General features: G+C 29.6%; 2 protein-coding genes across 2 annotated transcripts; one reads left to right on the top strand and one right to left on the bottom strand.

Moving 5' to 3' along the window:
• Positions 1 to 1,361: 1,361 nt before the first annotated feature.
• Positions 1,362 to 14,035, bottom strand: LOC119675951 (saccharopine dehydrogenase-like oxidoreductase). Its single transcript, XM_038087170.1, has 10 exons — positions 13,960 to 14,035; positions 13,059 to 13,085; positions 12,975 to 12,995; positions 2,911 to 3,068; positions 2,721 to 2,846; positions 2,421 to 2,655; positions 2,163 to 2,352; positions 1,931 to 2,107; positions 1,525 to 1,896; positions 1,362 to 1,463 (listed from the first exon to the last, which is right to left on the bottom strand). Exons 1-10 carry the CDS (start codon positions 13,985 to 13,987, stop codon positions 1,364 to 1,366), a joined length of 1,434 nt encoding a protein of 477 aa, XP_037943098.1. The 5' UTR covers positions 13,988 to 14,035; the 3' UTR covers positions 1,362 to 1,363.
• On the top strand, positions 4,451 to 6,365 carry LOC119681126 (nucleotide exchange factor Sil1). Its single transcript, XM_038094223.1, has 2 exons — positions 4,451 to 4,717; positions 4,788 to 6,365. The coding sequence occupies exons 1-2, from the start codon at positions 4,600 to 4,602 to the stop codon at positions 5,990 to 5,992; spliced, it is 1,323 nt and encodes a 440-aa protein (XP_037950151.1). The 5' UTR covers positions 4,451 to 4,599; the 3' UTR covers positions 5,993 to 6,365.
• Positions 14,036 to 18,041: the final 4,006 nt, after the last annotated feature.

Here is an 18,041-nt window from a genome sequence, read left to right as displayed (position 1 = left end):
CTTAAATTAGTACGCTAAATAGAAATAGTTTGCTAAATAGAAACAAAATAAATCCAGCTTAAGCACGCAAGCGCAATCTAATAACACAAAGAAACAAATGCATTTGTATATTTTAGATATAAGCACAAACTAATTATTTACTATGAACACAGAAAAATAGCATGTACTGCGGAAGTATAAAAATATGTCACTATTATTTTAGTTTTTTATAAATGTATATATAATATTAAGCGAAAAATGTAAAACCATAATTAAAATTAAATTCTAAGTAAAAAATTAAGTATGTATTGGATTTTATTTGTTGAAAGCACAACCAGAGCGAGACGAAAGTTAATTGTATTAGAAAAAATTTTTGTATTAGAAAAAAGTTATTCACATAGCTGAAGTAATTATAATTTTGGTCGTTCAGATGACGATTACTTGTGGTATGAAAATTATCTAAAAACCAAAAAAAAAAAAACTCGTACTAAAGCCTAATACTACAAAGAAAATTTTTTATATTAAGTACCATTTCAAGTGAAACAGAAGTTAGTATTAGGCCTAACAAAAAAAATAATTCGGTAATTGTAGTGAACGGATCTGTAACAACTGATGTAAAATATCTATAAATTTTTAATCAGACGATGAAAGATCAGTTTGCCAGTAAATTTTCAAAGCCCTGTGTTATACATATTTAAATGAAAAAGATTTTAGTTAAGTTGAAGCTGGTCAACATTAAAAGTGACTAACGATCGATCACATAATAAATAAAAAATATACTTAAAAAAATGGAGTTATTTCTATAAGTAAATACAACTTTAACGGGTTTACCATGTACCCGGATTAATTATACATGCTGAATTCCTAAAAAAATCTGACAGAACATTGTGCTACAATAACAATGCTATCTAGACAACGTTGTGACGTCGAATATCTTGAAAATTTTTTACCGCACCCAAGTTGCTTATGTTTATCTCTTTCTTATTCTATTATTCAACTTTAATTGCTTTTAAACATTTAAGTGAAGGATTTTATATTTAAAGATGAAGGCCTCGATAGCCAGAGCTATGTCTGTACATGTTAGTACTAGTTTTATAAACTAAACTACCACTATTAATAAATAAAAAAAACAAAATATTTATACATCTTTCTCACTCAAAGTACTACCATAACCGTTAGCATCAATAAACAACCATTAACCACAGACTACAACCACAGTTGGAGCAACAGTTCCATCACACAATCCATGTTTTATTTTAATTTTTTAACAACATTTTATCGATATTTATTCAAACAATATGTATTTATATAATATACTATATAGAAATATTTAATATACATAAAATCATGTTAACTAAATATTCAAGAAAAGAAATTGAGCTTTTCAATTCAAAACTTCAAAAATGATTCCAGTTCCATTTCTTTCCAATAGAGGCACTATATTAGTTTCAGCAAATGCAGCACCCGGAAAATACACGCCACCTCTATAAATATGTGCCAGAAATGAAAATATTCTTTTATGAAAATAATTAATACAATACTTACAATGAAGGCATAAAATCACGTTCACGTAAAATTGTTAAAGCACTTGCTAAAACACAAAGAGGGCTTGCTTTATAGAAGGGATTATTACCTTGTATTTTTATAGTCATTCGTTTCCTTGGAAGACCCCACTGACTGAGAAACTGGGTATTAGTTAAGTTTGCCGCATCATCTATACTAGACCAACCAACTGCATTTAATGTTATGTCAAATATTAAATTCTCAGAATAGAATTCCTTGGGGCCATCATGTGACGCATAACCAAGAGAAAAAATGCGCGGATATTTCAACAAAAAAATCCGCATCCATTGGAAACGACAGAGCACAGCTATAGTCACGTTCCAAATAATGAATGTCAATGTCATAATAAAATATCTAGAGAGAAAAAAATAAACAATTAGAACAAATGCTCAACCAGGTCGTGAGGAAGAGAACTAGCCGGAAAGCAATATAGTTATTTATTTGAATTGGTCTCTTATGATCCTTTTTATACATATAGTATTGCGAATTTTCAACAATTTGTTGATCCAAAAAAGGATAAGCCGCAGAGTGCCCACCAATGACACGGTTCTTATGAATACCAAATCTAAAAAATATTATCATTTACAATGTAATTTTTAACCAGAAGAAAATACGTTTACCTAAAAGTGGTTTTTGGTTCCAGATTTCGAAATTCTCGCACTTTAGCCATGTGATGTGCTCTAAAACTTCGAAAAATTCTACTACAGTTTTTCAAAAAACTCTCCCATAAACTTGCAGATATAATTGGTTGGCATATGATTGGAGCAGTGGTGTCATAACGAGTGTGAGCTTCTACAGAATTCACAGTACCTATAAAAATAGTTATAAAAATGAAAATAAAATGTGATATTAGCGATGCCAGCACAATTTTTGAATACCATCAAAGTTATCTCTTAAAAAGTTAAAGCCAACGTCCATTGGTAAACCTTTAAAACCACAGGCAAATATTATGTATACGTTTCGTCTCTTTGCTTCTTCGTGATATTTCAATTGTAATAATTCCAAAAAATGGACATCATTACATATGTCTACGTAATGAGTACGAGTTGAAAGGCATGATTTTATTATATCTTCTGCAGTGCGGTTATATGATCCGCAGCAATTTATAAGCACCTGTAATATACAACAAATTCTTAAGAGGATGGAAATCCTGTAATGAAAAAGGGTGTATGTGTTACCTGGCATTTTGATGTCATCTTTTTGAGAGAAGTTGTATTCGATGTATCTGCAATGAATACTCTGCACCTCTTATAACTGCCCTCGTTTTTACCATTGATTTCGAGTAATAGATTATTTAGTTTTTCCTAATATAAGTGTAAAAGTTTATCTTAATTTTTAATGTTTATTTAAAATTTTCTGTGAAAGCACCTTATCACGTCCACCAAAACCCCATTTCCCAGAACATATCATACTCGCAGCCATAAGAACAGTATTTTTGCCATGAAAACCAGTTGCACCATATATAATAAAATCGAGTCTATCAAATAAGCGTGAGAGCGAATGACCCAATGACGGACGCATTTTTCCTAAGAGTAGTATTATGATTGAAGTAACAATTCTTGTATTATAGTTTTAATTATTAGCTGTTTTAGAATGTGCATAGCTACAAGTTTTTAATAAACATATAAGAATGCAATTATTATATAAAAAGTGTTGTTTTTGATTAGAAAAAGTTACATAAAGCCACACATTACTTATAGCAAATCATAAACAATTAATTTGTTAGATTCTGTCAAATGCAAGTCCATAGTATGTTTCCGCTGTTAACTTAATAAATGTAACTTATTAAGCAAATTTTGTTAACCATACAAATAAAAGTAACGAAAATTATATATGCAACACTTGAAAATAAATTTTAAAATATTTTTCATATGTTTTATATTTAAAATTTAAACAAGCAAGAGTTTAGCTATAAATAAATGCATTGAGAAGTAAATGTTTAGTAAAATCTTTATTTTTATTAATTGAATATGTAATGGATATATAAGATATATATACATATATATATATATAGAAAAGAATTAAAATATCAATTATATATTTAATTTATTGTGGAATATATTATTAAGTGAAGTTTATTTAAACCAACAGAAGCTCTCTTAGAACTGTCAACACATAAAAACTTTTTCAATGGAAACTTATGTTAATGGAGACGATAAAATCTTAAACTTATTTAAGTAACTTACTAAGTAAGCTCTGGAAAAATGGTATTAAAGTGTATTAGTCCACTTCCACTTGATATGTAAAGCTAATATATATTATAATCATATTAAAAATCTTACCTACACTAGCTAGATCTTTGCAAGATTTAAGTTCAAATGCAAAAAAAATGCAAATGTATTTTTGAATTTCACTTTCAAACAAAAATTTGTTTGTAAAAAAATTGAGCGTGTATATAGAAATTATGCCAAAGTCTAACCAGTGTAGACGCAGAATAACGCGTGAGCTGCGTTTCTTCAAAATAAAATTAATTCTTTTATATAAAATGGCATCTTCGATTTAATTATTACAAGAGCTATTATAAAAATTTATTAAAAAATTTGTGAATTCTTACATTTTTTACCATATTTCTTTTCCTCAAAATTTGATGTTTATTTTACTCTTTGAAAATTATTCATATATAATTATTCATAATATTATTCATACCTAATTTTGTATATTTTCCACCATTCTTTCAAAATAATGTATAAAATCTAATTTCATTTACTATATAAAAAATAAAAACTATAAAAAAAATATGATATATAATAAACATTTGTTTCAAGATGTTCACACGTATATTACTAATGCAGAATTTTGCTTCGCTTTGGTCTCGGGAGTCTTTAAAATAATTTACCGTACATTATTTTCGAACGTACTGTACAAATTTTTCGAACTTCGAATTCGTACGAAACCGACATTTGTTTTTGTTTACATTTGGACAAATGCCGATTGTCAAGAAAACAACTGATTCTTATTTGCAAACGACACGTATATGTACATCATACAAATTTAATTATTTAAATAACAAATGTCTTGTGAAATTATTAGTCGTAAACAATTAAACATACAATCAACATGAAGTCTCTCTTTCTTAAAATAGTATTAATATTCGCAGTGTTGGGATCATTGGGTGCAAATAAATCAGATAATAATACGTTTGTTGCAACGAAAGAATGGCAAGAAATAAAAGAAGGTATATTATATATAAAAAGTGATTTCATTGTGAATTAAGTGATTAGCATAACATTATTTAAATTTTATAGGTCAAAAAATACCACCCGGTCTCCATGTGCGTATAAATTTAACAACATTGAAAAAAGAAGCAAAGCTACTTGAAAATAATGACAGTGAGGAATCCAATAAAAGTGAAAACCATGCACTCTCTGCTTTACCAGAAGAAGCTATTTCTACCTCTTCACCATCCGACGCCAAATCACCCACAAAATCAAAAACCAAACATTTACTTTCTGACGCATTAAAGAGAGCACCAAGAGATGCTTTGGCTGTGGAACACTCGCCGCAAGCTTTTCAAAAAATAAAAAAAGATTATAAAATGATTAAAGAAACCTATGATGAAATGCGTAAACACTTTAAAACTGATGCTGAAATAATTACGAAAATTGTGCAGAATGTTGTGAACGTAACTACTCAGGATTCATATGTAATGGAACCAGAACATAAAATAAAATGGAAAATGGATGCACTTAACAATTTGTATCATATGGTTGACCAAATTGACAATGGTGTGCTATTCGTTCAAATAGGGGGTTTAGAGAAGGTTTTGCTTCCGATCATTGTAAATGAAACTGATACGACACTACGTGTGCAGGCTTTACGTGTTTTAGGAACTTTGACACAAAACAATCCAAAGACTAAGATTGCTGCGTTTGAAAATAATGTTGGCGAGCATTTATCACGTATATTAATGACTAGCAATGATGCTGACGAACTATCTGCAGGTGTATTTGCATTTGGCACTTTTATACGACGATTTCCAATTGCACAAGAACGTATTCTCTCCACTTCTGGCAGTCAAGCTTTAATAGATGTGTTGAAAAAGGAGTGTGAGCTTAAAATTAAAGCTAAAGTTGTAACTATAATAAGTGATCTCGTCGTTGAACGACGCTTACTAACAGAGTTATCTACAGAAAATTATACTGAATCAAAGCTATTTGGTTGGCTTAGCGCCAATTCATTTTGTGAGACCATAGAAACATTAATACCGAGTAATATATTAGAACTGTTGGAGCAATCTGATATTATGGAAGATTTTGTAGAAGTGATGGAAAATACCTATACATTGTGTAATCCGCAATGGCCACGTAACTCGAGGTTATTTCACACCCTTACCACATTGTATACGAGTTATCTAAGGACTCAAGATGAACATAAATTAGAAATATCTGAACGATTAAAGTCTTTAATACCGAAAGTTTTTGACAATGGAATAATGCGTGATGAACTTTGAATGTCCAGATTTTGAAACGATTCTCAAGAAGTTTTATTTTAATGGGAAAAATGTTTTGTGCCAAAACATAAATTATTTTGTTTCTGTTTAAGGAATTCTATTAAACTTAGTAAATACAAAAGCCTGTATTTGTATTTTTCAAGTTGAATTATTTACAGAAATTTGCGATGTGTCAACATTGTATTTTATTTAAAAAATTGATTTATTATGAGAATGCTTCTGTGAAGGTTGCAACATCTGTACGCTTTAGTTCTTTGATAAATGAAACTATAAATCAATTTGATGACAAAGAACAATTAATGAAATTATTAAAGTTAATATAATATATATTTTGAAGTGCTTGCATTGTTTTAAACTCCACTGTCATATAATAGCAATTGTTTCTGCTTTAGTTTATTTTTATTTATAAAACTTTTTTAAGTTAAATTATTTATCTTATTAACTTAAATAATTCTAATATTTTTTTGTAAATATAATTTTTGATTTGTTTATGGTATTAATACTATTTTGTATATGTGTTGTTTTTTTAGTATAATTTATGAAATAGGTACATGGTTTTAACAATGCAAAGTTAATTGTTAATTTTACACTCATTTAGTAGAATTTATAGAGAATTTTATATAAAATAAACAATTATGTACTTTTTACTGTTAAAACGTATTTAAAATACTGGCTAGTCTGTGTGCCTAGAGATATTCTCACGACTGAGCTCGAATGCACAAGGTATTCAAATCATAAAATTGTATAATATGTATATCCAAGATCGGTAGTACTATACTGACTAATCATAGCAAAATATATAAATAATACATAATAATCCATGAAAATAAAGGTCAGTAGTAAATGTTTGAAGGTATAATAAAATTATGCGTGGTATTATGTAATTACGTCAATTTCTATATATTGACATTACTTTTGTAATGATTTAATTATATTACATATTTGAAATATAGTAACGAGTTAAACTTATACAGAGTGGAGACATGAATGAGTCCTATTCTATAATAAAAATGTACCTTAATAGGGAATAATTTTATCTAAGTGCTTTCAATGTTTCTTATAGATTTTGAATCTTCAGTAAGCAAAAATGTCTGGTATTTGATAATAAAGTAATATTACACTTTGTAAAATATATATTTTGTTTTATTAATGTGAGTTTATCAATTCCCGCTCACAATTTCACTCAAAGAGATCGTTTCAGATTAATAGCAATAATATGAATATTAATAGCAATTAGCAGTTATTGTTATTAATACAGTTCTACATTTCAATAGCAATGCGAGTACTTGAAGTATTAATCATTTTTATTGCTATTGATACTGTTTCACAGTTTAAAAGCAATTATATAGCACTTGTTATAATAGAAGAAATCAATGTAACACCTAACTGATATCTCACAGAACTTCTAGACTCTTCCTCCTGTGTAAGGATGATCTAAGGAGCCAAGAATGAAGAGTTACATTTTTGTTGAGGAATATTATAGCACAAAGTGAGCGCCTTATCTTCTCGGCTAATGACGAATATAGAAAGGTTTAAAGGATAATAGTTTGGATAGTTGAAAGCTTAAATGTTATGAAAATTTTTAAAATTTCATTCAGATGAAATTTTAGCCCAGTCAGATGATTTAATTCTGCACAATACTCTGCAGTTTTTCTGCCTAAAAAACGTTTGATTTAGCAGCTAATACTTCGCTTTGACTGCTAAACGATAACCTACGAGAATGACGTGTAGTTGTATAAACCAACTTCAAAGCCATTTACTCTCCAGTATCGTTAATCCTTTGCTTTTCAGATGTTAGAGTTATTACAATTTCCAATCATCCTTTTAAGATTTGCATCCAGAATGGTGGGAAGATCTACAGAAAAAGGTGCTCTTGGATATATTTCGAAACATTTCTGGACATGATTTGCTTATTATAATAATACAAATAAAATATACTAGTAACATTGTAACTTGTTGAGTTGTTGTAATCTCTAAACAGATATTGCTTATCATTGATATAACTTCTAAATAATATGGTTTCAGTAAATAATCGATTTACTTCCAGTGAGACCACAAGTATTCCTCGAGTGTACCCATTGGAAATGTTTTTATCTTAGAAAGGCTTTTGATGTGACGTTTTCCCTAACGACTTGGTTCGGACACCCATCCGTAATACAACAAAATGGTAAAACTACTACTAAATCGTAAACGCAAAACTTAGTGTTGACTTAAGTGTGCATTATTACGCTCCCAAATTTGCCACTACTGCTATTTGACTGCTTACTACACTATTGTAGTACAACCAATTGCGGTCTTAACAAGCATATCATGCAGATAAATATCCAAATTTTGCCCTAGTCTATTTAAACCGTTTTTTTTTATTGCATGGTAGAGTTGCTAAACCAAATCCTATACCGACTTCTTTCCTGGTTTATTGTAACTTTATTTTCCTAGTTTTATTTAAGTCAAATTTGCCGACTATAAATCGGTTAAAAATATTTAAAATGCATTTGATAAAAAATGTTGTTCTTATCTAGAAAATTGAGCTATACTCGTTACTCGTTCTTTCTCACTTAGTTAGTTTCAAATAGTTACATACGTTAATTTTTTTATTGAATGTATGAATAAACTTAGCCTGAACCTTAAAGAAAAATTTAGTACCGAAAATAGATTAGGCTACTTTAACTTTAATTTCTTATTTTCCTTAATGATACTATTCATAATCAATCCCTTACTACCCAACAGTCTCGATAAAGTTCATGCGAATTCTGTGCAAGACACAGATATGCTGTGTGTTCAGATATACTAAAGCATGAAAAATCATTTCAAAAGTAATATATATAAGCTATATATTGCTAAACTGAAATTGCCTGACAATCATTGCGTTTTTCTAAAATGACAAAATCTTCTCTAAATAAGAAAAATTGTTTTAAAATTGATCACACTCCGTAAATCTGAGATTTACACACCATAAAATGAACCATAAAAAATGGTGCCTTCTAATAAATAAAAATCAAGTAAGCTGGCAAGAACACAAACTGATCAAATAAAAAAATTGAATGCGATGTGATTCAAGGAATCCAACCCCAAAAAAAGTTGCGGAAAAAATGCACCCACAATCAAAAAGTAGCAGCTTGACTAACAGTGGACTCAGCTGCTGCCATTAATTTTACATCCACAATTAAGGTATCATTTATGGTACATATTTATATGAAAGAACAGAATAAACGTAACTGCTATTCTCGCCAAAAACTATTAAAACAACACAAAGACAAAGTTTGGCACGATCAGTTTAATTTATGACTTAAAGGATCTCGACGTTTCTTTCCATTTATTATCTAGTCTAAGGAAAATTCTTTATCGTATTTATTGTGCTATTGTGTGAGAGAAGTTGATAACAAAAGGTCAAACGAAACTAACTGAAATGAGGAAAAAATGGCAAAGCGCACACTTTTGAGGTCGTCTTAGAGGTCAACATCATCATTACTTAAACATGTCACATACCGCTCTACGGAGCGGTGAAAAACGGACATCGAACTAATGATGGTAGATGTGGCAATAAGGAACTATACCAGCCAATCCAGCTTGAGTGTGAATTGTTTAATGCTTTTCTCTGCTGCTCTACCCAATTGCAAATCCGATCAGTCTGGAGTAACTGATCTTAAATGTTCATTTTGCTCAAAGCGATCATTTCGTACTAAACTCGATCATTTAACTATTTATTTTCTTCAACTTGACTACAGCAGTAGCAAATGTCTACTGATATTGGCGCGTTTTCAAATGCTATTTAAAGTATTCGAATTTGAGAATTGTGACTATTGTTTCGATTTCTTTTTATTTTTTTGTGTTTTTGAAAAGATTATTTCAAAACAAACACAAAATCCGGATTTTGTTTGGTTAAATTGTCAAATGAGACCATTGACTATTGACCATCGAACATCGGAGTAATGAGCAAAAATCAGAAAAATGAAACTATTTTACGCAAAAATATTCCAAAGCGGAAGAAGACGATAACTGCTAACACAAATAAAATGAAGGAAAGAGATCAATTTAAGAGGAGTAGTATTTGAACTAGAGACCGTTACATTATATACATGTGTAGTGTACATACTCGTATAATACAACTTGTGCTAATATATTTTATGAAATTAAGAGTACATATAATAAAAAAGGACTCAGCATTCTTTACAAATAACAGAGAATGATACAATAAATCGCACGCAGGACATTTCCGGATTTGTCTTTTGTCCGTTCTGTAAACGAAATTATGTTGCATTAGACATTATTGGTTTTTTAGCTCACATTACACACGTACCCTTTGTGTGTACTGTTAGAAGACAAAAAGCAACAAATTTTTTTAATCAGTAGCAAAATATCTTGTTAATATCAGGATATATGCATTTCGAGGCCGACAATGAAAAAGATCCAATTTTCAATCACACAATAATCAATAGTCTTTTCAATAGTTCTCCTCATTTACGTTATACGGGCAATTGAGTTCCTGTTCTATGTTTAATATTTTTTAAGTCCTTGTCTTCTTTTTTATATAGTCTGTTATCCTGCTTGTTCCGCAGCACATAAAAATTACTATAAAATTAAGCAAAAACATGAAAACTCTGTCACATAATTTAAATGATTTTTTGAAAGCGAGTATGCTGTGAACGAGCACCTTGCATGCGACTATTTTTAACCTTTGCCAGGACCTCTGTCGCTTGGGGTTGCCAGTGTTTTAGTTGGAGTATGGATTAAGCTGGGAACAGCTGCATTTATTAAACTGCATTTGTTTCGTGTTAAAAATTAGTGTTTAAATGTAATAATAACACAAGAACTCGACTGTGCCAGCGATTGATTAACATGTGCCGCACTACTTATGCTGCTGATATGCCACCATCAGTCCTTTGTCACGGTTTTTAATAAGATTTATTTGTGACATTGCTTGCCACTGAAGAAGCTGGACCGTCTAGGCGTTGTTAGCATGTTTTTTGTTTGTTAAATTACCATAACCCATTTATTAGGATAGCAGAAGGCTTGTTGGAAAAAATATTAATTAAAATGTTGACAAAGGCGTCATTGGTTCGTTTCAAAAAATGTCATCAGTAAGTTCAGTTTCAGCTTTAATCTTATTTCAATTGTTTTAAAGTTCGATATCCTCATTCAATTTGCTTATTTATTAAATTTTAACAAATGCAGTCAATCGATTATGGACTAATAAATTGATGTTTACTATCAAAAATTTCTCGACTAATAAAGTGAACTAAAGAAACTAACGATATTCAAAAAGAAGTTCGATATCATCAATTCAATTTGCTTATTTATTTAATTTTAACAAATTCAATTAATCGATTATGGACTAATAAATTGATTTTTATTATCAAAAACTTCTCGACTAATAAAGAAGACTAAAGAAACTAAAGACATTTAAGAACTCCACACTTTTTTGAGTTCCTGTGAAGAACCTGAAGAGCTTCATGCTATTCGAGTTGAGTATCTATAAAGTAAAGAATGTGATTGAAAAGTGTTTAAGGAACTCGAGAAAAACGTTTCTTATATAAAATAAGTCTTGTTAAAATCTCTATGAGAGTTTCATTAAACAATAAGTTAAATACACAAGTAAAAGTAAAAGTACTACAAGGAAAAGTCTATTCAGAAATTTTGTTTTAATTTGTTATAGAATCAACTGTTAGAGTACAAATACTGTTTATTTATATATTTGATGCAAGAAACACAAATTCTTCTGTTTAAGTCGTATATGTATTTAAAATAAGAACCTTAAGAAGTGGCCATGAGAGCTAAATTTTGAGAAAGATGTACTTTGGATGACCATCTGCGTGCTATGAGTTGTACTATCATTTCAGATCGTTTCCGCTTGCTGACCCTTTGAGATAATACTAAAGAATGTTTTTCAAAGTTCTTTAATTCAGATTAGAAAACATCAAGCTTTTATAGAAAATGACATACAACATTTTTAGATAAATGGTTTTAGGTATTCTAACTATATTGTTTTATATGAATAAAAAACCGTTGGTATAGAGGCTTTTACATCCAATGAAAACAGTTCTCTCACAAAATATGTGAGGTATTTAGAAAAGACAGAGCTGAAATTGTCCACTTTTTCTACGATTCCAATTGTTTTAGAAATTTTAACATGTCTTTACATCATAGATTATAAAATAATCTTTGGATAATACATATATTATCCTATTCTCTAAAGTATTTTATTCTCTATACTCTCATATTAACATATTTATTATTACAACTTATCTATTGTTGCAAAATGATCCACATTTGATTTGGAGACCCTTTTTATATTTGTTTTTTAACAGAGGGATTTTGTTGATACCGCATCGTGACATTGTAAATTGACGTTAATCTCTTCTTATTAGATATTAGATTAAATACATTGTGACATTGTAAATTGACATTAATCTCTTCTTATTAGATATTAGATTAAATATATTGATTAGAGTTGTTCGAAAATTTTTGAATAAATTGGTTATAATGAAATTAGTATTTAGGAAGAAGTAGCAATTAGATTTACCCGGTATAAGAACCATTATGGTCTCAGCAGTTTACCAATAAATTGCTACGTGGCAAAACTTAAAAGATGAATGAATTATTTTTGTAGGTCTTTCTGTGGCAGTATGTGATAGGGGTCGTATCTGCACTTTTAATTCTCTTAAGTCCAAAATCTATGTTTTTCCACTATGTAAAATACGAATAGTTGCAGAATCATTGCTAATGAAAACAAGAAATTCCAATAAATATGTTAAATAATGGACAAGATATTACGGAAATAATTATACTTCTGTTCCACAGATAATATTGTAGTCTGTAATTTTAACAATAATGGTGTTGACATAATTTTTTTTAAGAATTCTTCAGTTAGTATCTTATGTAAAACTAAGTTTTTCATTTAAAATAATTATTAATTGAAATGTTATAAAAATATATATTCGTTATGGTTATAGTGAAAAGATTAAAAAATTACAATACGACTTACTCCCCAGCGCATTATTTTCAGCTATAAAAAAAATGAAATCAGTAAGATTAACTATATCATAGAAAGTTTCTTTCATAATCTTACTCTCTTCATCCTTAGATTCCTGATCACCTGCAAAAAAAACAATACTTCCATTACATATATATAATAATAATATGTTACATATATCATGCAATCAGAAAATAATATTTTTTGAATGTATAGAACCATATGAATTTAGAACGGTTATAATGGAAAAAAACGAGAGTATTTGATATTTAGTTTCTTTGACATATGTTAGTTATTATAATAAGTGAATTTTTAATAAGATTAGTATTAAAACTATTATATTGTGTATAGTATATTATAATAATATATATTAGTATAAATAAATAAATTATAATTATAAATTATGAAATAATTATGTATAAATAATTTATATATTTATATATAAAGAATAAAAATATACAATATTTGGTATAATATAATATAATATGGTATACCCGATGTTTTGACTGATGAATTACGATACAAAAATGATTGTACAATATTGCAATATCAGATTACAGAAATGGAAGGAGAAATAAATCTAGTCATGATCTTATTTATCAGAAATAGCATTATATAGAATGTTATTGAATACATCTTCAAAGTTTGCAGAATTAAAGATATCGATTGATTATATATAATATATAATAATAATATATTATAAATTGAGCTTTAGGAACTAAGGGTTTTCATTCTTTTTCTAATAGTATGTATATATTATATACGGAATTAAATTATATATAAATTAATATTTATATTTAAATTAATTTAAATTAATAAATATCTTTATTGGTATTCCATACATCTAAAATAAATATAATATCCACCACTTCCGATAAATATAGAAATACCTACCAATAAAAGAACTGATGAATATGTAAAACTTATAAAAATATAGCTTATAATCTTTATAAGGCTCATCTATATATATTTTTCTTTAATTTTAAGAAATCATTACCTGATGTCTTATTTTTGCGATGCCTCATGGTTGTGACAGTTGGTACCAAACTAAATTATAAAACTTTTGAAGTGACTATCAATTTTGTTAAAAATTATATTTTTTAAATGATCACATTTTCGCTGATAACGAGATTGTTTTAAAATTTTCAAAACATTTAATTAAGAAAAATTAATTTTTCAAGGTGAAGTATATCTGGTCCAACAATGATGACTGTTTCCTTTGATTATCTATGTGGTGTTAAACTGTAGTTTCATTAACAGAGCTGAGAAAGTAATTAAGAATATATATTTTCTTCAGATATTTTCTACTAATTTTTAAACTTTTACTTTATTTAAAACACTGTATATATAAGCCTAACAAAATTTCCATTTTGTCCACAGTTGCCATTAAAAGTAGTATTTATTATATTTGTTCTTTTGCGACATACTTACAAAAAAAAAAGCCTGATATTGTATATTAGTATAGTATATTTGATTGGTTAAGAAAACATTAACTGTTCGTGACACTGTGTCACTATGGGATATGGTATCCTATCTTATCCATAATAACCGAAAGACTTCTGTCACTTCGGCTGCATCCAGAAAAGTGTTTATATTTTCCAGATCGATGTTAGATTTATACACTTTGATTCGTGTAGAAAGTTTTCAGAAGACGCTCCAAATGTCTGCAAATATGTTTCAGCGTCTTTCACACATAATCTAAATTCGATGGTTATTGGAAGTCATAGCCGTACTTTATACTTATTTGGAATTTGTTTTTAAGTCCGATCTGTTCAGATTAAGGAGATTTTTGCGCTTTATTTTCTGAGTGGTTCAGAAAAAAAAATTTGGTGCAGTAGGGCACCTTTATTAGTGAAGTTTGATTTGTTTATACTACTGAAATGATTTCTGCTGACTACAAGATTTCGCTCTGGCCCCTATGGTTGTCTTGAGGCACGCTCATTAGCTTATTTAGTATATATTTATGGCAGAGATTTCGGTTTAAAATATCAGAGCCATTGTACCAAGTCTAACGAATGTATATTTGGCTCTCCGAGTTGTAGACTTCCCATCCCAATACATGTTAAGTTTTAAAGCCATCTGTGTACCAGACAATATTATTGGTTGTGGTACTTGTTTTGCTATATTTCAACCTGTGATGTGATGATGTACTTTTTATTGGTTATGTGTTATGAAAACAGCTCAAAGTCTTCAGATTGTTTTAATTTGACAGGCATGAGTAGTTATATATTGCTACATAAACGTATTTTGCCAAATAGATCGCTGTAATAAATTTTATATATGCTAATAGATGCCACCGGAGGGGATGGGATTGAACATAAGTACAAGGTAAAGTATCTGATTGTATTTAACATGGTAAATGCCAACACGATCCTTGTCCTTGTCACTCTCTACGTTGACACACAGCCTCCACGTGGCCCCCTCTGGATACCTACAATCATCCGTGCGTAGTGAACTAATATGTGTAGCGAAATCCTTCCTCATGGTTATATGAGGTTATGCGTCGGGCTTGAAACCCACCATTTAAAAACACCATTCAATGCAAACAGAGAGGCAGCCTCGGATAAGGAAATGATCTACTAATGACGACAATCGCAAACGTTTTAAAGAACACGATTTAAAAATATGCACCTGGAATGTTCGAAGTCTTTACAGCTGGTTAATGTTCTCAATAAATATAAGGCTAACATTACCGCACTCCAGTAAATGCGATGGACGACAAAAGGACGCTTTAAGCGAGAACATTGTGACATCTACTATAGCTGCCATGCAACAAAACACGAATTTGGAGTCGAATTTGCGGTAATTCGAAAGTTGAGAAATTTGCTCTCAACATTTTCACCAATAAATGAAAGACTCGCAAAAATCCGTATCAAGGCCAAATTTTTCTTCATCACTCTAATTTGTGCGCATCCTCCGACAGAAGATAAAGATGACGACACCAAGGAAATTTTCTATGAACAGTTTGAACAAGCATATGAACGCTGTCCCCATCATCACATCAAAATCGTTGTAGGAGATTTCAACACAAAGATACGTTCTTTGTATCTTTGGCGTTACTGTCGGAAAGTTCAACCTTCACACAAAAACTTCTGATAATGGAAGAAGGCTGATTGATTTCGCAGCGGTTAGAAACATGGTGGTTAGTAGTATCAGATTCCAACATCTCAACATACATAAGGGAATATGGAACAAAATTGTTCCATAAGTAAGTAAGTAAGTAAGTAAGTAATAGATTTCACCACAAATTTTTATTATTATTTTTATTAAGTTGGAATAAACGCTTACAATGAAACACTTTTATACCATACGTAAGACTATGACCAAAGAAAATTCATTCTGGCCCGGGATTTTTCTAAAACTATGTAGACAAGAAAAATATGTCAAAAAAGTGTATTGTATTGTAGACAGAGACAGAGTTTTGCTATATTATAGGAAGACAGATCGTATTAAGATTATTATCTTAACAACATAGTGAAAGTGCTGGACTCTTCCTGCTAAAGTCTCATCTTTAAGGACAAAACTGTGGTACTTCAGATAATTACATCTTATTCTATCTTATTAATATTATTCTATCTTAGCGTCGTTGGATAATCTTTGAGCATTACAAGCTCCATTCTGTTGAGACAAAATGGAATAGACCAACTATGACGTATTTTCTAATATATTTTAAATACATATTTTACATACATTCACCTTCATTAAATAACAATGATTAAATTGTTGCCGAAAAATAGTTGTGTACCTGTAAGCGATTTTTATGGTATAATCAACTGTTATTCCTCGTACCCCAAATGACAAATTTCAAGACAAACTTTTATGTATATATATATATATGATGCTAATACGTAAACATTTAAATATTATATTTTCCTTAAACTGTTACTCTTTAGCAGCTGTGTGATATTTTATATTGCTTCCCAGAAACATAACAAACTCGACAAATCGGAGCATTATTTAAGAGTAACTTGAAAAATTTCAATGCAAGCATAAATTATTATCCAAAAAAAAGATACTAAAATATAATAACAACCATAAAAGTTACACGCATGCACAGACGTGTGTGACATTTTTTGAAATATTACTTCAACTTGTAAGGAAGAGAGACAATACTGAAGGACTTCCCAAGTCCTTCGCTTGCTTGCTCATTAAATGCGCGCGCTATTTAACACAGATTTTCACAAATTTGTGAGTATAAAAAATGGTTCCAGCTTGAACTTTATTTTTAGGTCATTTAACCTAACGTAAACACAAGAGCATATGGTGGAAGGATCCTGCTGTAAACGGCTCCAAATCCAAAAAAAGGAAAAAAGAAACAACATTACTTAAATTCTCCGACTATACAATTTAAAAAATTTTCCCAAAGGACATACATATTCCTATTAATTATTTGTGAGCATTGATCTTAAATGACTTCAGTGTGAACTTTTTTCACCCCAGCACGAGTCTCAAGAAGCACACAAATGCACAAATTTGAATGTCGCGCCAAAGTTCGTAATCTTATGCTGAAGGGTCACGAAGTAAGGAAAAAGTCTTCATATTATCGTACAGGACCTTTAACATTACTTTCCCTACATTGTTGAAATTTTTGAGGGGATAAATATCGGCTTAGCATTTCCCTTCTACTCTTTGTTTCTAGGTGTGTAAATGTGTATATATTTCTGTGTGGCTCTTTTTTTGTATATTTCTTTAAGAATTGAAGAAATTCTTCCCAAAATTCAAGTGATCCTTAACATTGCGTAGTTACATTCCAATAATGTAAACATTTAGTGGAAGCGCGTGTAGAGCACGCGTAGTTTCTACTTCATTTCTTCAATAGATCCCTGTTCCTTGCTTCTTGTTGTTCTTTATTTGTGTTCTTTTGTAGTTGGTCTCCTTTGGGATTATGATTTTTATTCATTTCGAATAAATCTTTTGATCGTATACATGATTATCTTGTGGTAGAATTTTTCTATTTGCTGGATTTTGGTTTGCCATTGGTTTTCTGTATCTTCAAAATTTCAATTGCTCAATGATTATGCATAATTTAAAATTAATTAAATGCGAACAGCTGTTTTAAATTGAAGGAGTTTGCATTGA

This window comes from Teleopsis dalmanni, chromosome 2 (genome assembly GCF_002237135.1).
Source record: "Teleopsis dalmanni isolate 2A chromosome 2, ASM223713v2, whole genome shotgun sequence".
Classification (NCBI taxonomy): domain Eukaryota; kingdom Metazoa; phylum Arthropoda; class Insecta; order Diptera; family Diopsidae; genus Teleopsis; species Teleopsis dalmanni.
This window is presented reverse-complemented; position numbering and strand designations above follow the sequence as displayed.